The 20,961-nt window shown below is 51.1% G+C and overlaps 1 protein-coding gene across 2 annotated transcripts in view; it reads left to right on the top strand.

The window, feature by feature from the left end:
• Nucleotides 1-17,263, top strand: part of Shisal1 (shisa like 1) — a 62,605-nt gene extending 45,342 nt beyond the window's left edge. The window contains exons 5-6 of one of the 2 annotated variants that reach the window (XM_032918886.1): nt 4,949-4,998; nt 16,812-17,263. In XM_032918886.1, the coding sequence (XP_032774777.1) occupies nt 4,949 (1 nt within the window). In that variant the 3' untranslated portion in view covers nt 4,950-4,998; nt 16,812-17,263. The remainder of the gene's footprint in view (nt 1-4,948; nt 4,999-16,811) is intronic. The other variant, XM_032918897.1, reaches the window with a different exon arrangement.
• The last annotated feature ends 3,698 nt before the right edge of the window (nt 17,264-20,961 follow it).

Here is a 20,961-nt window from a genome sequence, read left to right as displayed (position 1 = left end):
CAGTCAAGTTGCTTTTCTGGAAAAAGCAGGCTTGCCCTGAGTGGCACAGCTCAGTGTTTCCAAAGCATGTCCCACATATGACGGGATCCCCTGTCCCATGCCAAGAGTGGTCAAGGAGATAGTGGGAATTTGGGAGCCTCTTGTTAAATGACAAAACACACAAACAAAAACTATGGGCTGATGATTTAAATACACTGTAACGGACAGGGGGAGGGTAGCCCTTGAAAACTGCACATTTCTTATTATGATTCTGTGTTGATTGTAACTGTGCTCCTGGGTTAGGGGATGTATATATTGGTCAATCTTGATATCTGCGGGATGGGCTGGCCGACCTAGACATCCCTTCTGCATTTAGGGATAATGAGCTGTGGTGTTTATACCTCAAAAGCAGGCAGATGTGTCCACCCAGGAAGCTGGGATTCTGCCAGGGTAGGGGGATGCTCTTGGCCCCTGAGGGCATGGTGTCCAGTGCTCCCCAACTCCTTCCTTGTCACTAGCCATTGGGACTCCAGTGCTGGAATGTTGTCCCTTCGAATAGCCTCACCTGTCCCTTGGCCTGTGACCTCTCTGGGGACAAACGTGTCTCTTCAGCTCATGTTAAAAAGTAACTTGTCTGCAGGGTCACCCCCAGACAGGCAGCTGATGGCGCAACTGTGGTTCTAGAAAGACAGTTCATCAGCTCCACACAGGAAGCAGGAGAGAGGAGAAAGCAGGACTGGCCGCTGGTTCTGTACTGCTGGGTCTTTTGTCCCTGCTGGGGCCATCATAGGCACCTCTTTAGCAGTTTCCCAGCCCCAGCCTGCTCCCATGCCAGCATGACTGGGGCCAAGGGTTCCACAGACAGCACAGGACCCTCACTTGGACAACCCGTGCCTTTTGGAGGTCGTCTACAGGGTTCAAGCCCTGTGTTGAGGATTAGGAGCAAAGGGACAAAGAAGGCAGAGCTCAGAGCCTCCAGAAGCCACCGCTGACTCAGAGAAGGCCCACATTGACCTCTGCCTGCTTTGTTTGGAAAAATCAATGCCTTCCGTCAAGGGCAGACACACCTTAGAGACGGGCAGGGAAGCCATTTTGAAAACCATTCCAGAGTGACCTGAATAGAACAGGGAGGTCACAGGTACCTCTTACAGCCTCAGTTCCCAGGAGACGGTAGGTTTGAAAGGCCGGCAGCCTCCCAGCAGGCTAGGGGAGGGCGGCTTTTGGTCTGGATTCCTGTGTTTTTGAATAAGCCTCTACTTGGCCACATGGAGAGAGCGGGGACTTTGAGAGAGTACAGACAGGTATTTGGGGAGCTTAGGAACTTGGCAACACGGATTCCATTTCAGCTGATCTCCCTCGCACAGACAGGCCAGTACCCTGGTGTGGGGACTGAAGTAACAACACACACACTATATGGAACTTCCATTAAAGTGTCCCAACACAGAAATTGTGTAAGTAGACAGGCCGGACCTATGAGTCATTAACAAAGAGGCACTTCATAAAGGCCAGGTATGACCCTCCATGAAGGGAGGGGACATCCCTCCACATCCATGACAGAATCCGTATTATCACCTTTTAAGCCACAGCAATCTACTCATGAGAAGGACCCCAAGAAAGCCCACCCCACCTGTCTCTTCCCACTTCTGTGAGCTGGAGGAAAGATCACTGCCTCATGCCCTACCCCAGCTAGAAGCGGAGGACAGCTTATGCCACTGCTCCATCAGACACACGGGAGAAGGGATGTGGGGTGGAGTTTGTTGCCATCGGCTCAGTCCCTGTCTGGGTCAGTCATGCCGGCTGCCACTGGCTGCGGTTCAGAAAGACAGCATCTGGAGTTAGGTGTTGTAGGTCTGGGTGGGAAGAAGCAGGATGCACAGCTATGCCGGGCCCACAGCTCCTGCACCTCCAGAGTGAGTGTCCATTACTCAACACCCATGCCCCAGCCAAGTGACCACCTAACTACCGTAGACTTCTGGGGACAAGAGCCTCCTCCAGTGCAGGGACCCTGCTACTGAACAGGGAGACAGGCCTTGCTTCCACTGCCGCTCCCAGTCTCTTCCCATGATCTCCTCACCTGAGCTGCCCAGCGGCCTCTCTAGGCATTTCCTGACCAGTGCTCCCACAGTGAGGGAACTGACTCCCCTATAAGACACTTTATTCCGTAGGATGAAGTCAGAGGTTAGAGGATATAGGGAGAGCTAGTTGACCCTTGACCAGAAAAGCACTTCCAAGTCTCCCTCTTGTAATCACTGTGTCCCCGCCTCTACTGTAACCCCTTTTGTGTTTCCAAGGACTGCTTCCCAGAGCCCCAGTCCAGATGGGTCCCGATCGATACACGCATGTAATGGACTGATACTCTGTCTTCCTAAAAGCCATTAGTCAGTCGATGGCAATAGTGTGTCTCCCAGCTGACAGCAGGAGGAGGGGGCAGAGCTCTTTGTGGTGCCTGGAGACAAGAGCACAGAGTCCATTAGTCTGAGAAATCTGAGCCTCTGGGTGGGAGTTGGGGGCCAAGTACCACAGTGGGCAGGTGGTGCCAAGGGCAGCAGTGGCTGTGCCCAGGCCGGGTGGGGGCTGCAAGCAAGGTTGTTTTGGTGTGGATGAGACCTGAAAAAGAGGTGGGTTCAGGGCAGGCAAGAGAGCACAACTGACTCCAGAGAGACTTGGGCATGGCATGTGGGTCTCTACTGAAGACTGGGCACTCTGGGTTTCAGGAGAGGAGAGGAAGGGTGGGATGGATCCTAAGGAGCCAGGACAGGTCACATGTGAAAAGGAGAAATGAGATGCCCAGAGGACGGGCAGGTCTCCAGCAGGCACGGAGGCCCGGCAGGGATGCTGGGTAGGTTATCACCCATGAAAGACGGCTTGTTTCTGGCTGATTGGGCATCAGTGAACAAGGAGGTGGGTGGTGTGTGTGTGTGTGTGTGTGTGTGTGTGTGTGTGTGGTGTGTGTGTGTATATCTGTCGTTCCATGTGTACATGTGTCTGTATGTATATGTGTGTTCTGTGTGTCTGTGTCTATATGTGTCTGTCTGTGTGTATGTGTGTTTGTCTTTCTTTGGGTGTGTTTGTGTATATGTCTATATGTGTGTGTTGGTATGTATGTGTTCTATGTGTGTCTCTGTGTGTCTGTATGTGTACTCTGCGTCTGTCTTTGTGTGTCTGTATGTCTGTGTGTGTCTGTAGGTGTGTCCTGTGACTCTGTCTGTGTGTATATGTCTGTGTGTGTCTCTCTCTGTGTGTGTATATGTATGTCTGTGTCTGTGTCTGTGTCTGTGTGTATCTGTATGTATGTTCTGTGTCTCTGTGTGTGTGTATATGTCTGTGTGTGTCTCTCTCTGTGTGTATAGGTATGCCTGTGTGTATGTGTGTATGTGTGTGTGTGTGTGTATCTGTCGTTCCGTGTGTATGTGTGTCTGTATGTGTTCTGTGTCTGTGTCTATATGTGTCTGTCTTTCTGTGTGTCTGTTGTTTGTCTTTCTTTGTGTGTGTTTGTGTGTATGTCTGTATGTGTGTCTGTATGTATGTGTTCTATGTGTGTCTGTGTATGTCTGTATGTATACTCTGTGTCTGTCTTTATATGTGTGTCTGTATGTCTGTGTGTCTGTATGTCTGTGTGTGTCTGTAGGTGTGTTCTGTGACTCTGTCTGTGTGTATATGTCTGTGTGTGTCTGTAGGTGTGTCCTGTGACTCTGTCTGTGTGTATATGTCTGTGTGTGTCTCTGTGTGTGTGTGTATATGTGTGTATATGTATGTCTGTGTCTGTGTCTGTGTGTATCTGTGTATCTGTATGTATGTTCTGTGTCTCTGTGTGTGTGTCTCTCTCTTGTGTATAGGTGTGTGTGTGTGTGTGTGTGTGTGTGTGTGTGTGTGTGTTCTCTGATTCATGGTTGAATGTGAACCAGAATGTGGGTGTGCTATGGGATCTATGTGACACAGTTTGTCCTTGTGTACCATGCAGGAAGTGAATGCATTCACATGCCGTGTTGGGTTTGACACTGGATGGAGCTTCTCTCTGTATCCTGCCCTTGTGAGAGGGTGTCCTAGTTTGTTTTCTGTTGCTGGGATAAAACACTAACCAGAAGCAACTTGGTGAGGAAAGACTTTATGTGGCTCACAGGGTCCATCTAGGGAAGCCAAAGCAGCCACTCGAGGTGAAGGCTGAAGCGGAGACTACAGGAGAATGTTCCTCGGTGGCTCGCTCCTAGCTCGTTTAGCTAGCTTTCATACCCAGCCCAGGTGTCTCTGCCTAGAGATGCCACTGCCCACAGTGGGCTGGGCCCACCCACAACAATTACAACCAATCAGCAATCAAGAAAATGCCCGACGGACATGCCCACAGGCTGCTCTGATCTGGGCATTTCTTCAACTGAGGGACCCTCTTCCCAGGCAACTCTAGGTTTGTGTGAAGTTGACTGCTAAAGCTAACTGTGACAGAGAGGCTGTGCTGGGATGACTAACAGGGTAGACTGCAGAAACTGATCCCAGTCTGCACCCAGGTTTAAAAGAACACAAGTGGGACCAGAGAGACAGACAGCTGTGGATAATCAGGGACAAGGATCACACCTTAGGGAACATAGATATATTCCACATAATTCACAAAACATAGACAGGAGACTGGGCTGGAGGTCAGGGCTGAGGATGCACAATAGAGCTGATCCCAGTTTTAGTACCATTCCCCAGCCATAGCAAACTCCTATTCACCCCTCAGAGCCTCCCTGAGGAAGTTTCTTTGATGGTGTGATACTTCTGCAGACCCTCTCTCCCTGCGTCCACTGCAGTAAGAACCCTAGCCACTTGGTCTGCACCCTGCCCAGGAGGAGAACAGGACATACCTGAATCATCAGAGTTCACAGGGCCAGGGTAGAGTCCTGGGCAGGAGCGGGCACCCTAGTCTACTCTCCACCCCTTCTCGCTGTTTTCTGTGAGCAGCCGTGACCCTCCATGTCTCGGTTCCACCTTTCCACAGAGCCTCCTGACCTTCCCGGGCTGCTGGAGATGCAAATAGCACAAGAGTGGGTAAGTGGTTTGAAGCCTTTGATGCAGGAGATGAAGGAGTCTTGATTCCCGTGGGGCGGAAGGTGGGCAGTTCCAGACAGAGGCCTTCGAGGGAAGGGCGGCACTGAGAGACAGCTGATGTAGAACACGGGTTTCCTGTTAAAGCCGCACCATCAATTATTGACCAGGGTGACATTAAAAATTAACAGTCAGGACGTGTGTGCTGAAAGGCATGAGCTTCCCACAGCTGAGAGAGAAAGGCAACCGCGTGGAGGGTAGCAGGAAGATCTAGACTAAGGGAGCTCCAGAGCGCACAGCCCACCTGTAGCCCCACTCCCAAGCTGCACTGCCCACTGCTCTGTGCCAAAGAAACGCCTGGCCCACCCTCCGGACTGTAACCCCATAGAGGCTCCCTGGCCAGTAGGACAAGGACAGTCCTTCAGCTTCCAGACAGCTTCCCTTTGATGGAAAGGACAGGGATCGTGTTAAAACTCTTTGCTTTGAAACAGAGTTCCATGTAGCCCAGACTGGCCCTGGACTTCTGATCCTCCTACCTTCCCATACCCACTTTATGATGTTCTGGGCATGGAACATGGACCTTCATGCATGATAGGCTAGCCCTCTATCCACTGGTCCACACCTTCATCTCACACGTTAAATTCTTCACGAAGCACAGCGTCCTCCGGCACAGTAACTGGATCCTCTCTACTGACAGCATCATTTCTCTGGGAGACCCAGTGGGGGAGAGAAAGGGATCCAGACCCCGGGTGAGGAGAAGGGATACCACCTTCCCAGCCTCTCAGCGGGAGTTCTTCCTGCCATTTAATGCCACTGTGGCTCTGAAAGGTCACAAGCATAGCCAAGGTCGAACAGCTAAGGAGAAGTTGGTCCCAAGAGGCCTCCATGTCTCCAGCACAGATGTGTGCAAGCCAGAGTCACTCCCCTGCACACCACCCTCACTGAGTGTCTCTTCTGCACTGAGGCCACAGCCAGTGTCTATCCTAGTGGGTGACCCCAAGTGACCCTTACTTTTTAAAACACTTGCTACTGGACAGCTGTCACACACAGACACACAGACACACACACACACAGACACACACACACACACACACACACACACACACACACACACACACACACACACGTCTGTTCCCCTCTAGAGCCTGGGTTGGAACCAATGGGTTACCCTACCTCTTGCTGCTTGAACTTGGACCTGGAAGCCTCCTTGCTCTGGGAGCTGGAGACTGTGGTAGCTAACATGGAACCCTTTGAGTGATGGTGGCACTGGCCGATGGCTTCTGAAGGTCACCCCTGTCCTTCAGAGACCCTCCCTACTTACATAGTATCCATGCCGAGCCCTGCTGAGCAGATCTGAGGGAGGAGGCTTAAGGAGCAGGTAACAATAGCTGGGAGTCAGAGAGGCGATGGCTTGCCCTGGGAGATAGCCAGGACCTGGTCCACACTGCTCGTGGCCAAGACAGTCCTCGCTGACCATCCAAGCCTCACTGAAAACAAAGAAGGGACACTAAGCTGAGGTGCAGGAAGGCTGGGTGCAGAGACAAGCTACAGAGTCCTACAGTATGGAGCAGAGCAGAGGGACACCAGAGCCATGGGACCCTGAAACCCCAGGACTCCAGAACTGAGAGACCCCAGAGTCATAGCATGTCTGACCCTAATATCAAGTCGACACTTCTACTCCTTCGGGAGGCTGTGAGGAGACGTCTTGAGGCACTGGCTCACTGGCCCATAGCCTTACCCGCGGCAGTTGCTGTCCAACCTCTGTTTTCTATTTCCTTTCCTAAAAAAAAAATTTTTTTTTTTTTTAAATTTTAAGTGTATGAATGCTTAGCCTAAGCTGTACCACTTGCATGGTTCTTTCCTGTTTCAGAAGAGGGAGTTGGATGCCCTGGGATTGGAGTTGCAGGCAATTGTGAACATCCATGTAGGTACTGGGAATCACATCTGGGGTCGTCTGCAAGAGCAGCCAGTGCCCCTAACTGCTTCTGAGACCTTTCATCTCTAATGCGGTCCTGGCGTGCTCAACTGACCACGCCTCTTGTTAGGATCCTGAACAGAATCCCAGCAGTTAGCTACCTGACTTGCAAGGCGGAACCACAGTTCCCAGGGATGGGGGCAGGGGGCCCGCGTAGAGGCCTTGCCCACATCTATCTACTCAGGGTGTGACTGTCAGGGTGGGTGTGCGCTCGCTCTCCTGCAGCTTAAGGGCGAGTGTTGGCCTGCTAACATCCTTATCCAGCCGCAGTGAGAGCCTGTGCCATCCAAATGCGTTTTGCATCATTGCACGAATAGCGCCTCCTACTGGAGAGCTGCCACTTGTGGAGACCACATCTGCTGCCCAGGCTGCCACTCTGCCCTGGGACTGCATCCACCACCACCACCACCACCACCCCACAGCTCTCCCAGCATCCCTTCCTTGTGCTCCCTTGTAAAACATGCTGAAAGCTGTCCTGACCATAGGGTTGCTGGGAGAACACCCCAGGAAATGTGTCAGGATCCTGCCCTGGCCCGGCATCCAGCCGGTGCTAAGTGGCTATGAGCTATTGTCATCCCAGGAGCCGTGTCCACACTTCACCTGCAGTTAGGCAGAAGGCTTTCATCTCTCCTTTGGTTTCATTGTTCCAGACTCGCCTGGCATTCTGGAAGTGTTCATTACTATTCAAATTGCCAGGTGCTCTATCTCGTTTCAACCAGGCTGCAGATGCCGGCCTAGTGTGCCTGCCAGCTGCACAGCTTCTCCTCTCCTGCCCCCTCCCCTTGCCTGCCTCAAGTGCAGGTTGGAGGCAGTGTCGATCAGTGGTTAGAACCACAGCTGGGCTCCATACCCTAGCACTGGGTGGGGAGCACTCTGAGAAGGCCTAGTCCAGTAGTGCCAGCACTTCCTACCCCTAACTTGCCTTTCTCAGAATTTTCTAGAATCCCAGGGTCCCGGGATGGGGTCTGAGGACCTTCATCTAGAGTTGAGGTCTGTAGCAGCTATTGTCTCTCTTACCAGGTTTGCTATGGCTTTTTGGATGTCTTCAACCTGGCTGTCCCCCTAACCACCCATCCCCCAGCATCAACCAACTTCCAATTCAGGCCCCACTGAGCTGAGGAGCAGGCTAGGTCTCCTAGAACCCTGTTTTTAATGCAGTCACGCATAGCAGAGAATCTCCTGATCCTGTTTGGGGCCCTTATATTCTGTCTCAGAGTCCTGGAGGGAGGCAGTGACCTGTGACTTAGTCCCATGGTCCCGGGACCAACTCAAATAAGCTACAAAAGACAACGTTAAGACAGGCTTCCAAAAGTCACGTGGGAGACAGTGGCATCAGCCCCGAGGGAAGGAGTGTGGCTGGCACAGGGCCTAGTTCTTCCAGGATGTATAGTGAACAGGCACTTCTGCGAGACAGGAGCCAGCAACCAATCAGGAAGTGTGTTCACCCTGGGCTCCATGTGACCAGTTGTGATCACTGTGACAGCCTACAGTTCCTTCCAGAAAGTTAGGGCAAGGCCAGGCATCCTGACACACACGGTCTCTGCTGTGGCTAATGCCCAACCAAGGCACTGTGGTCAACTCCCTGCTGTGAAAAAGTCCTGCAGGCCTGGAGTGGCAACTAGTGGGTGCCTGAGGCCCTAAGATATTAAGTAATTTACTTGCCCAGAGTCACATAGCATTTCTGAACCCAGAACTGCTTGATAGTAAAGGCCAGACCCCCTCTACAGTGATGTGGGATATGGGGTAAGGTGCTGCTGAGGCCTGTGGGAAGCAGGGAAGCTTGGGTAAGGGACACCCAGTGAGGGTTCCTGATGGATGTGTAGGAGTTTCCCGAGTGAAAGCAGAGAGGATGTGTCTAGCATGTGGAAAGTATCCTGGGACTTGTGCGGGGACTTTCAGAGCGGAGGCCACAAACCTGGAAGAAGAATAGAGTCTAGCAATGCGAGGCCTCTAAGGTCTCAGCTCAGACATCAGGACTGAACCCACTGAGGAAGCCAATATAGAACAGGTTCTTCCAAAATGTATTGATTTTTAAAACATTTCACTGTGTACAAGGTATTGTTAATGCAGTCGGGCGGTGAGGAATGGGGTTATCTGACCTCACTCAGTAAAGCACTTGCCATTCAAACATGAGGGCCAGCGTTCCGTCCTCAGCACCCACGTTAAAAGCCAGGGGTACACGGATACTCTGCTATACCCGTAGACCAGGACCGAGCACAGCATCAGAGGCTTTATCCAGAAACTGAGGGGCAGGGCCGGGGGGAGGGCAGATACAAAGACCCACAGCCAAACCTTAGTCAGAGCTCAGGGAATCCTGCAGAAGAGGAGGAGGAAGGATTATAGGAGCCAGAGGGGTCGATGACACCAGGAGAATGGGGCCCACAGAATCAACTCAGCAGGGCTCGTAGGGGCTCGCGGAGACTGAACCGACAATCAGGGAGCCTGTATGGGTGTGACCTGGGTCTTCTGCATATATGCTACAGTTGTGTAACTTGGTGTTCTTGTGAGACTCCTAACGGTGTGAGCAGAGGGCTGTCTCTGACTCTATTCCCTGTTCTTGGGACCCCTTTCCTCCTATTGAATCACCTCATCCAGCGTTAATCTGAGTGGTTGTGCCTAGTCTTAATGTAACTTGGCATGCTCTGTTCATTTGATATCCCTGGGAAGTCTGCCCTTTTCCTAAGGGAAACAGAGGAGGGGTAGATTTGGGGGAGAGCGGAGGTGGGGGCAGGGAGAGGCTGGGAGGAGAGGCAGGAGGGGAAACTGAGGCTGCAATGTAATATATGTGAGAAGCATGAATTTAAAAGAAAGAAATACATACAGACTGTGAACCAGACAAAAATAAAATAAGATTGAGAGAGCGAGAAAGAGAGGAAGAGAACGAAAGAGTGAGAGAGAGCAAGAGAGAGAGAGAGAGAGAGAGAGAGAGAGAGAGAGAGAGGTCTATACTGGGCCTGAGGCTGTTGAAAATCGAGTCCTGCATCAATGGCCAGGCCAGTAGTCCAAGTGGAGAGCCCAGAGCCCCTGAGGCAGAGGTACCCAGACACTGAAGAAGTAAGATGGCCCTGGTGTGTTTGAAATGTTTTGAGAGTGAACTTGGTGGGCCTGGCGCCTGCAGAAAGGGAGCGAGGGTGGAGCTGCAGGGATTAGAGCGAGGGTGGAGCTGCAGGGATTAGAGAGGCTAGAACGGAGGGAGGAAGCAGCAGTCTAACTTTAGAGGGTATGTACGCGTTTGATACGGGACGCGATAAAAGCAAGATGCCTGGAAACCATGGGCGGGGGGCGGGGACCCAAAAGGAGGCTGAGACCTCCGTGCTGAGACACCCAGCCTGTATCAATGCCATGTAGGTCACTGTTAACCCCCTGGGACGGAAACCAAGAAGTTCACAGCCAGACCTGGACCTGGGGCAACCTCAGCATCCAGGCCACTCTGGTGTCAGTGCCTCTGAGCTGGCACGGACTTCAGCTGTGATTCCGGTTGCTGCACAGATGATCTTGTGAGGTCTCTTCTCGCCCTGTGGGTGACTGGAGGGGCTGAATGACATCACTTGATCAGGGCACACAGGCATCTGCCCCATGGGTATAAACCCTTCCACCTGCCACGGAAATTGAGCATTCCTGCTGTGTGTTCCTTTGTGCCCTCTCTGAACTTGGTCTGCAGTGAGTGAGGAATCGTGAAGAAATAGGCCTCTCCCGGCAGCCTGGGTTCTGATCCACCCATCACCTACTGTAGATGCCTTTGCCTTTGACAAACTCTTTGCATATTTCTCCTTCCCCAGAGAGGAGGTTATATCATGGAGGCTTTCCAATAAAGCTGGGACAAGTAGAACACTGTCTCTTGGGTCTGGCTTGATTGGTCGGTTCTCACTTTAATCTGTGGTCTATATGTGCTGTCTAACATCATGGCCCTGGGGGTCTCAGTGTGACCAAACCAAGCTTAGGGAGAGCCAAGGTGTAAATGCCTGGGCTGGTAGCAGGGCAGCAACTGCCACAGACAGCAGTCTGAGCTGAGCAAGGGAAGGAGGAGTTATAGTTTAACCTTGGCAGCCAACAGGTACTGTTGGGGGAGAATAAGCAGAGCATGCTGGGAGATGGCATGTGTATCCTGTGACGACATTAACTGATGATGACAGATCACATGACATGAAAACCAAGAGGCCCTGAGACAGGCCTTGGCAAGTCAGGGATCACTACAGGGCAAGTTAGGGTCCCAGATGAGGGCGTGACCATCAGGAGCACTGTTTGCTCAATGCTATAACAAGACAGCTGACAAACCACTTGAGAGCAGAAGGGTTTATTCCATCATAGCGAGAAAGGCACGGCGGTGGGAGTGTGAGGTGGTTGGTTATCCCACATCTAGTAAGGAAAAAGAGGGAGAGGATAGCTCTTGTTCCTCTCCCCTGTGCTTTTTAAATCACCTAGGACCCCACCCATAGAACTGCGCCATTCACATTCAGGGCAGATCTTTCCACCTCAACAAAGCTCATTCAGAAGATTCCACACAGACAGGCCCATTGCTTTGTCTTCTAGGTCATTTGAGAGCCTTTGAAGTTTACAATGAGTGTTAACCATCACACGCACCAAAGGGATGAGTGTCAGCCCCAACTGGGTCTGACTGCAAGAGACCAATGTCCCAGACCATAGAAGTTCCGTAGAGGTGATGTCCACTCCCCAGGTCTCTGTGGAAGAGACACGGGTGGCCTCAGTGACAAGTCCCCTCCCCCTTCACTCATCTCCCATTCAGGCGCTAACCTCATCAGAGTCTCCTTTGACAGACAGAGCCTCAGTGGAAGTGGGTAACTGGGGTTGGCCTCCACTTCCTGTCGGCTGTCTGCCTCTGAATCCTCCCAGATCTGAGCCAGAAGCTTCCTGCTTCTGTGGACCGCAGCCCAGAGCTGTTCCATCTGCAAAGCCCTTCTCCGCCATGATGGACCGTACCCCCAAGCCATGGACCCCGATAAATCTGCCATGTTCTAAGTTACTGCTTTTCAGGAATGCAGTCACCGTGGGGAACAGGGGACCCCACTCAAAACAAGCACGAGTGACTGAGTAGCAAAGAGGGTTAGTTTATTTTGACTTCATAAATCCGGACAACAAAGGACTGTTTCTACAGCCCCGAAACCACGCCCTTCCCCCTCCTCACTGGCTGAGTAATCAGGGTACACTGCCGCACGTCACCATCAGTCACCCACAAAGTTGGCTCATGGCTTTATCTGTACATCCTACATCCTGGCTATTTCAAAGCCTATGGGGTACATGGCTTAGTCGCATCTTTCAGTCATTAGGCAAGCTTGGTGGTTAGCAATTTTTAACTCTAATCTTGGTCTAGGAGGGTCCAGCCCACTGTAAGTGATATCCTTCCTAGGCAGGGGTCCATGGGCTAAGTAAGAAAGGTAGCTGAAGATGAGCCCAGAGCAGCCACTAAACAGCATCCTTTCATTGGTTTCTGCCTCAAGCTCCTGCCTTGGCTTCACTCCATGAGGAACTGTAACCTGTAAGCTAGAATAAACTTTTTCTTCTCCAAGTTGGTCTTGGTCATGGTGTTTACTACAGCATCAAAAAAGAAACCAGAACAGTGTCATGTAGGTGGTGTTTGAAGTCCTAGGAAAACACTGAGGCTGAAGGTGACTGGAGATACAGTCTGAGATGAAGATGTCTGGGAGGGTTGACCATCAGGGACCTGGGCAGCAGATTTAGCAGTGTGCGGGTCTCTGGAGAGTTGCTCTAGTTGGAGATTGGAGTTGGACAGGTAACACACAGCCCTCCTTTCCCAGCTACCATCGTCCCCTTTGTCTCTCCTCACTTCTGCTGTGTTGGAGTCTCCAGCTGGTCACATGGTCCATTGCTCTCCAAAGAACCAACAGCTAGGTTTGCTTATGAGCTTCATCTTTGGGCTAATGTTTCTGTTTTCATCTCTTTCTTGCTCCCTGTGACTTCCTCTGTGTTATTTGTTTTGTTTGCTTTCTGTCCTGTCTGTTTGAGTCTGGTGATCGATCCCCTTGTGTTTGTTTTCTTGTTCCTGAAGGACTTATCTAAGGCTATGAAACCACCTCTCAGTGCAGCTTTGGCTGCACCACTCAGATTTAGAGATGCTATTTTCACTTTTGACCATTTTTGAAACTCCCGGTTTTTTTGTTTTTGTTTTTGTTTTTGTTTTTGTTTTTTTGCCTAATGTTTTGCAATTTTTATTCTTCACTCTCTCACTTTATTTTTTTAAATGATTATTTATTTATTTAGTGTATGTGAGTTCACTCTTGCTCTCCTCAGACACACTAGAAAAGGGCATTGGATCCCATTACAGATGGTTGCGAGCCACCATGTGGGTGCTGGGAATTGAACTCAGGATCTCTAGAAGAGCAGCCAGTGCTCTTAATCACTGAGCCACCTCTCCAGCCCCCTCACACTTTTTGACTCAGGAGTTATTTTTAAAGAGTTTATAAAGTTTTCAGCAGTAGACTGTATTTTGTTTCATTGTTTTTCTCTGGCATGTGTGTTCGCGTGTATATATGTACATGTTTGTGCACATGCATGTAGAGGCTATGGGATAACACCATGCATCTTCCCTAATCGCTTTTTGCCTTACTCTTTGAGATAGTATGTCTCACTGAACCTGTAGCTCACCCCTTTGGCTAGACAGGATGGCCTGTCTCCTCGGTTCTGGGATTATAAAAGCGTGCCATGCCACCTAGTTTCTCAGATGGGTGCTGGAGCTCTGAACTCAGGTTCTTAGGCTTGTATGGCAAGTACTGACCCAGCTGTCTGTCTGTCTGTCTGTCTGTCTGTTTGTTTGTTTGAGTCTTGCTATGTAGCCAAGGCTGGCCTCAAGCTGAGATTATAAGTGTGTGCCACTTAACATCTCTTATACACGACTCGTTTTTTTTTTTTAATTCTGTTGTATTATGACCAGATAATGTTTTAATTCTGCTTTTTGAAATTCAGACACTTTTTTCAACAACACTTGAATAAAGGGTAGATTCCATTTAATACACATTTGTGTGAGGGTTTTGTGTATGTGAGAGACACAGAGACAGAGAGACAGAGAGACAGAGAGGAAGGACTCCCTTAGGTACATTTTGGCTACTCCATGTATCATGGAGAGAGGAGAACTGGGGGTACCAGTGATGGCCTATCTGCCTCTTTCTCAGCGGCTCCTGTGGAGCAAATACCAAGGCTGTGCTGCATAGTGCACAGGGATTCACTGGTGCTGGACTTTGATGGTAACTGGCCCTCCATCTTCACAACTACCCTTGCTTCTCTTATTCTCTCTGCTTCCCGCTCCCCCCACACCCCTATTTTGTTTTATGTAGCCTAAAATTCCCACCACGCCCAGTTCATTCAGTGCTGAGGATGGACCCTGGGACAATGCATCAGGAAAGCATTCAACAGGGCTCTGCCCAGTTAACCCAACTTGGCCTGGTCTACTGTTCGGACCAGGACCCTCAGTTTCTTCCTGTTTGCAACCGTGTATTACCATGCATGCTTTCTTCTGAAATGGGCTAGAGTAAGCGGAGCAGAACTTGCCATCTGACCATTCTGAAGCGTGGGTTCCAGTGGCTCGAAGTGTGGGCCTTTCTGAGTCACTTGGTCTGAAGTGAGATGTCTCTGCAGTCCCCACGAAGCGTCTTTGTCTTTTTTAGCTAGCGAGTACGGCTCATTAATGTCTACTGCCGCAGGAAACACACTCAGTCCCATTTCTGTCCTCCTGGTTTATGATACATTTTTTGCGTTTATAGCTTTGGTGGGGGCTGTCAATTTCCCCCATATGGCCTGGGTTTTCTTTGTTTTATTTTCCGTGTAAATGTCTTCTGATCACTCGGAAAGCTGTGTTTGGATGCCATGGTTACCTCCATAATTATAATGGGACGTGATGGGCTTAATCATTTATTTCATGACACGGTGTTTTCTTTTCTCCCCACGATGAACAATGTCAGCACTCACTGACGTCGCCTTCCTCTCCTGGTGTCTCTCCATCACTGTTTTTCTTTGTCCTCAGACTTCTGATATGAAGAATTCTTCAGACCCCCAACTCTAAATGAGTCAGACCTCATTTATCTAAACCTCCTCCTCCTCACCTCGTGCCTCCTACGATCTGTTATTTATACCACTTCCCTGTTTTCATTCCCGTTCTCTTGTGTTCTTGTTAGAACCCTTGGGCTTTTTCAAACATTCTCCTAGAACGAGGGCCTCCTCTGTGCCCCCTCACATGCCCAAGCCTGTCTGCTGGTGATTTATTTAAGAAGGGTTCACGGGGACAGTAATTCAAAAACTATATCAAGCAAATCTTTCTGCTGACCTCATGCTTGAAAGATGATTCCCCTGCCGAGGCTCTAAATTGCTTGGTCCATTCATGCATTTAACTAATATTTATTGGGTCCTACCACATCCTGCTTGCCATTCTAGACCCTGGAAGTACAGGATAAGGGAACAGCTAATCACCTTGGCCCTCTTGTAACCGGGTAGACTTCGACTTCCCTGTGCTAGTCACCCCCATCATGTGGTTACCCTCATCTGCAAAGGTCTCTGGGAGGACAGGGATCTGCAGCTGCATGGCTGTTTTTTTGGTTGTTGTTGTTGTTTGTTTTTTTTTTTAAATTACATTCATTTCATTGTTGAGCACACTCATGTGTGTGTGTGTGTGAGTGTGTGCGTGTGTGTGTGTGGGGTGGGGGTGTGTGTGGTGTGGTGGGTGTGGTGTGTGTGTGTGTGGGGGGTGTGTGTGTGTGTGTGTGTGTGTGTGTGTGGTGTGTATGTGTGTGTGTGTGTGTGTGGGTGGAGTGTGTGTGTGTTGTGTGTGTGTGTGGGGTGTGTGTGGGGTGTGTGTGTGGGTGTGGGTGTGTGTGTGTGTGTGTGTGTGTGTGTGTGTGTGTGTGTGTGGGGGTGTGTGTGTGTGTGTGTGTGTGTGTGTGTGTGTGTGTGTGCATGTGTGTGTGTGTGCATGTGTGTGTGTGTGTGTACACTGAAGTCATGTGTGAGGGTCACTTTTGAGAGTTGATTTTCCCTTTCACTGTGTGTTACCAGGCTTGGGAGCAAGCACTCGTACCATTGAGCCAGCTCACTGGCCTTGAGTAGTTGTCCTTCGCATGGTGACGTGTGGCACAGGCATAGACCAGTTTGTCCATGCTCCTTGTTGTCCTGCTTGCAGCCTGGCTCAGCAGTCCCAGCCCTCGGCCCTCAGTCTTCAGGCCTGTCTTACCTCCTCGCTCTTACACACTCATCTTCTGGCTCATCTCCGGTCCAGGAAAGTCTTGGGTTCCTTTCCATGACTTTATCTGCCCCACGGAGACCCATCCAAAGGTGTGAGTCCAAGAGGCATAACGGGATTATTTTTAATTACTATGAATGGCATCCGTATTTGTTTTGAACAATCCTTAGCTCATTCCACAGGGATATATTTTCACCCAAGTCAGAGTACTTTGGAAGGCTGAGGAGTAAGTTTTAGAAGAAAATTATGTGCAACGCCAGGTGCCCACTGGAACAGTTTCAAGACAAGATATATAGGCAGGCTGTGGCAGATGAACGTCATTGGCCTTATAAGTTGATCTGGTGGCTTAAAGAGTGAGGATTATATTTAAACCGCAATCTCTGCTTTAATACGCAGCCTGCTAGCTCTGTTGGATCTTCCAGATACACTGTATACAGTTAACTGTGATTTGGGTTTTCCTATGTAAGTCCTGGCCCTCCGTATGTTTTTCTTATCTTATTGCATGGGCCAGAAGTTCTAGTATCCTATGCAAAGGCAGCGGCACACACTTTCTTGTGTCCGACGTACAAATGTCATACGTTCTTGGCTTTTTCCTCACTCTAACTAACGCTTGGTACTTCTTTCTTCTACTCTCTCCAGAAAACCCTTTTGCTGTGCCTCAGGATGGAGGAGGCTAGAACCAGAGCACCTGGTGCAGCCTCCAAGAGCAGCTTCAACCGAGACACCAGGGAGAGCCGGGGCAGTGGTGTGGTAACAAAAGAGGAAATACCACCTGTGCCCAGAACCCCCATCCGTGAACTTCTGAGATTAGGAGCAAACTCAGGGTCCGGGGACAGGGTGTAGGAAAGGGGCTCTGAGCCGCCTGTCTGCAAGCAATAGTTCTCTTTGGGGCTGGTGGCTTCTGAGAAGAGACTCGGTGTGGACTGAGGTGACCAAGAGTAAATTGCCCTGACTGATTCCAGCCAGAGGGATTTGGGGCCGTGAGCTGTACCATGGTCCAAACACTGACGTTTCCCCGCCTCCACTCCCTCCAATAGCGGCCCCCTTAGGCCTATCCGTGTCCGGATATCGAACTTGAGTGTGTGCGTGCACATGTGTGTGATCAGGGTGTTTCTATATGTTCAGTCAGTTAGCTTTTAATTGAGCCCCATGGCCACTGCAGGCTCTCCGATGAGTGCAAGTTGCCGTGTGGCTCAGGAATCTTGCCCATGTCCTTGTCTGTGGCTCAGGCCTCTTGCTGGGGCCAGCAACTGTGAGCTGGTGGAGTCCGGGCGGCAAAGGGCCCAGCCTTCCTGTGTCACAGGCAGTGGGGACTGGAGCATACCAGTGACGGTCGGTTCTGGCGGAATCTATTCCCATAGCAGCAGTAACGAGAAAGCATCTTAACCGGCTTTGGGCAGCCTAGGTGGGATGTGTGGTGTGTACATCGCAGCCCCTGGGAGGTGAGGGTGCTGATGTCATTGAAAACAGTGCAGCTTGGGGGAAGGGGTGCCACACTTATATGGCAGGAAGTGATCAGCTCCATAGCTTGGCCCCAGGATGACAGGAACCTGAGCCTATGTCCTTGGGTTCCCAGGGTGTATCAGGCTCCATAACCTGGGTGCCCCAGAGTGGTCACTAGAGCACGTGCCCGACATTTTCACAGCACCTCCAGCCCAGCTCCTCCCCCGCCTCACCCAGGAGCTCACACTAGCCACATGCCTGCTGTGCACCGGGCCAGGCAGAGAGGTCCAGAGGTGAGTGGAGGCTGGGCTTTGCCCTGGGGTGCCACATCTGGAAGGGAGGAAACCACGTGGCCAGAGCGATGGGTCCAATGGGAACCCAGAGCAGAGGATTCTGGGAAGCTGTCCGCTTACAATGGGGCTTTCCGAGTAAGCCTGGGAGCCCAAAGAGCTCGGCGTCTCTGCCCTGGGGCACACAAAAGGAAGGACATCCCCCCCAGAAGTGACCCTGTAAATCTCCAGAGGTCACATTGCCAATGTAGTCATGGCCATCTCCCCCCACGAAGGAGGCCAAAGTGTTCCTGCCCTCAGCCCTGTGATCCATTCTTCCTGAAGCTGCATCCCTCCCTTGGCCAGCGCTGTCCCAGGCAGAACGTCTGCAGGGGAAAGGATCCTGGGGCTCGTAAGATGAAGACTGTGTTAGCACATGAGCAAAGTGATCACAGGCCCTCCTGCCTCAGTTTCCCCAGTGCTGAGAGGAAGGAGTCATACCAGATGTCGAGGCAACTTCTGGTTTTGGGTGGCGCTGGGTGACACTCGAACAGCTGCTTGCACAGGGCTCGGAGCTACTTCCTCTGCAAAGCCTCCTCCCTCAGACACAGGAAGGGTCATGGCCATGCAGACAGCAGGGTACTGTGTGGGGGTGGAGGTCCCCATCAGAAGCCTCTTAGGGAATAGCTGAAGGGCCCCATGAGGCTTCTGATTGGGATCTGCTGGGATGCACCTCTCATGTACGTGTCTGAGGCTAAGAATCTAAACACTGTCCGGGACACAGGAGAACCCCCGTCCCCAGAGGACAACATAGCCTTTGACTTAGCAGGCCCTGAGCACCCTGCTCCCTCCCAGCTGGTTGACCCTGGCTCACCCACCACCCAACCCCTCTGAGCCTCCTCTCTTCCCTTGGCAAACAGGGGTTAGAGGTCAGGGTCTTACCCAGTGCTGACTCCAGAGCTACTAGAAGCAAGAGCTGTGTCCATGTGGGTGTGAGCACTCGGGTGGGCTGCAGGACCCCAGGTGGCCATGATGAAAATCTGTCCCCTGCCCGTGGTTTCTGTGGGTGACAGATGTGCCAATTAGTAGCATGTCCTGAAAGGACACAGAGTAGAGACAAAGTCCTGAACAGTTGTTGCGCTGTCTCTGCCGAGCCTCCCACTGCCGTCTCCTCCAGCTGCAACTGTGCTCTTTCCATGAGCCTCAGGCGACAGTACATGCCTGCAGCCACAAGTAGCCACGGGAAGCAGAGAAGCTGCAGACACGGGGTGCCCACAGAGGGTCACAGAATGTCTTTGTGTCTGTCTGGCTTTGTCCCAGTGGGTACCCTAGTGATCAGTGCTACACCCTGTCATCTGTGTGCTCTGGAACCTCCATTCAGAACTCCTCCCTCTCTGGTTGGCTGCACCCACCAAGGAAATGGCTTACTCATCCCGTGTGGGAGTGGCCAAGCATCTGATGGTGACTGTAACCAGTATGCAACAGGCCTTAATCCAAACAGGAGCACACACACATACACACACAAACATGCACATCCAGGAACACACACATGTGTGCACACACATACACATACACCCACACATGTGAACATACTTGTTCATGTGTCCACACATGCAGATGCACACACACACAGTATATACACATATGCACATATTCGTGTGTGCACGTCTATACACACACCTATGAGTGTCACTTACATGTGTTCAGTAATGAACACCTTTGAACATACACATGTATACATGACAACAGAAATAATCACCCATGTATGCATACACACCCACGGATACCACATGCACATGTTCACACATGTATACACACACACACACACACACACTTACATGCACACACACACACACACACTTACATGCACACACACATGAACTCACATATACATGCTCCACAAGAGGCTGTAAGAAGATCCTTGGGCTTCCAGACATTTTCTTAGTGGCTTGTTTTAACTTTCCAATCTGGCTACTTGTCCCCACTAACGGGAATTGCTTGAGAGGTAACTTGAGAGTCCCCAGGCATTTGGGCACAGGTGACAACCCGAGTGGCCTCCTGAGCATTTCCTGTGTGTGTGAAGGGCATGGAGCCAGCACACCGTTTACCGTCTGCTGGGGCAGTGGCCCGAGGCTGTCACACAGCTCACTGTGTGTGTGCGCGCGTGTATGTCTATGTCTGCCTGGTCAGAGGACGGTGAAGAGGTGATGTCCTGGGGCAAAGGTGTTCTGTACCCTCTAGAAAATGAGGCTTCGTGCCTACCATGTGTCAGGTACCACCATGGCTTTCTGCCCTTTCCACAGCCTCACAATGTGCCTGCACTTTATGGCTGTGGTTGGAATGACTGACAGCTGAGGCCATCAGCGCAGGGACACGTACCATCCCCATGCTGCTCAAATCCTCTTCTGTTCAGCAGACGCTTGCTGAGCAGCCCCGGACACCCCTGCTGTGTCATTGGCGCCCCCCTGAAACCGCTCCTGTGCAGACACAGGTGCTGCATCAGAAAACAGGCAGCGGTCCCCTAACAGGCCGGTGGTCTACCATTGCTGACCTGACTCTGTGCCTAACAGAAAACTCCCACCCCCCAAAATAAAGACAGAACATTTCTCTGTTCCTCCCACAAAAGTGACCTTGGAGGTGGTGTTGCCTGTCCCACTCCACCCTGTTCCCAGTCCAGACTCCAGCCAGGTAGTCGGTGCTAGAAATGTTTGATGAGTGAATGGATTTAACCACAAGTCAGTCACTCGGTGGTTAACACTCCTATCTTTACGTCAAAGCCCTAACCTGTTTACCCTTGACACATTAGAACCGCCCTCTAAAACATACAGAGTCCCCTTGCAGTTAGTGTCAACTGTAAAGTAAGCATGAGGCCAGCAGCTAGAGCCACAGGGCCACCATGGCCTCCCATTTGGTTACGGCTAGTATCTGACTAGTGTGAGCTTTTAGGCCTGCGTCTCAGTTTCTCACATCCGGTCTCTTCCCATTACCCCCGCCGTCTGTGCTCAAGCTACCGGGAAATGCCCCTTCTAATATCCACAGGTGAGCATATGGGCGAAGTGCAATACCAACAAAGCTGG

Source organism: Rattus rattus, chromosome 1 (assembly GCF_011064425.1).
Source record: "Rattus rattus isolate New Zealand chromosome 1, Rrattus_CSIRO_v1, whole genome shotgun sequence".
In the NCBI taxonomy this organism is placed as follows: domain Eukaryota; kingdom Metazoa; phylum Chordata; class Mammalia; order Rodentia; family Muridae; genus Rattus; species Rattus rattus.
This window is presented reverse-complemented; position numbering and strand designations above follow the sequence as displayed.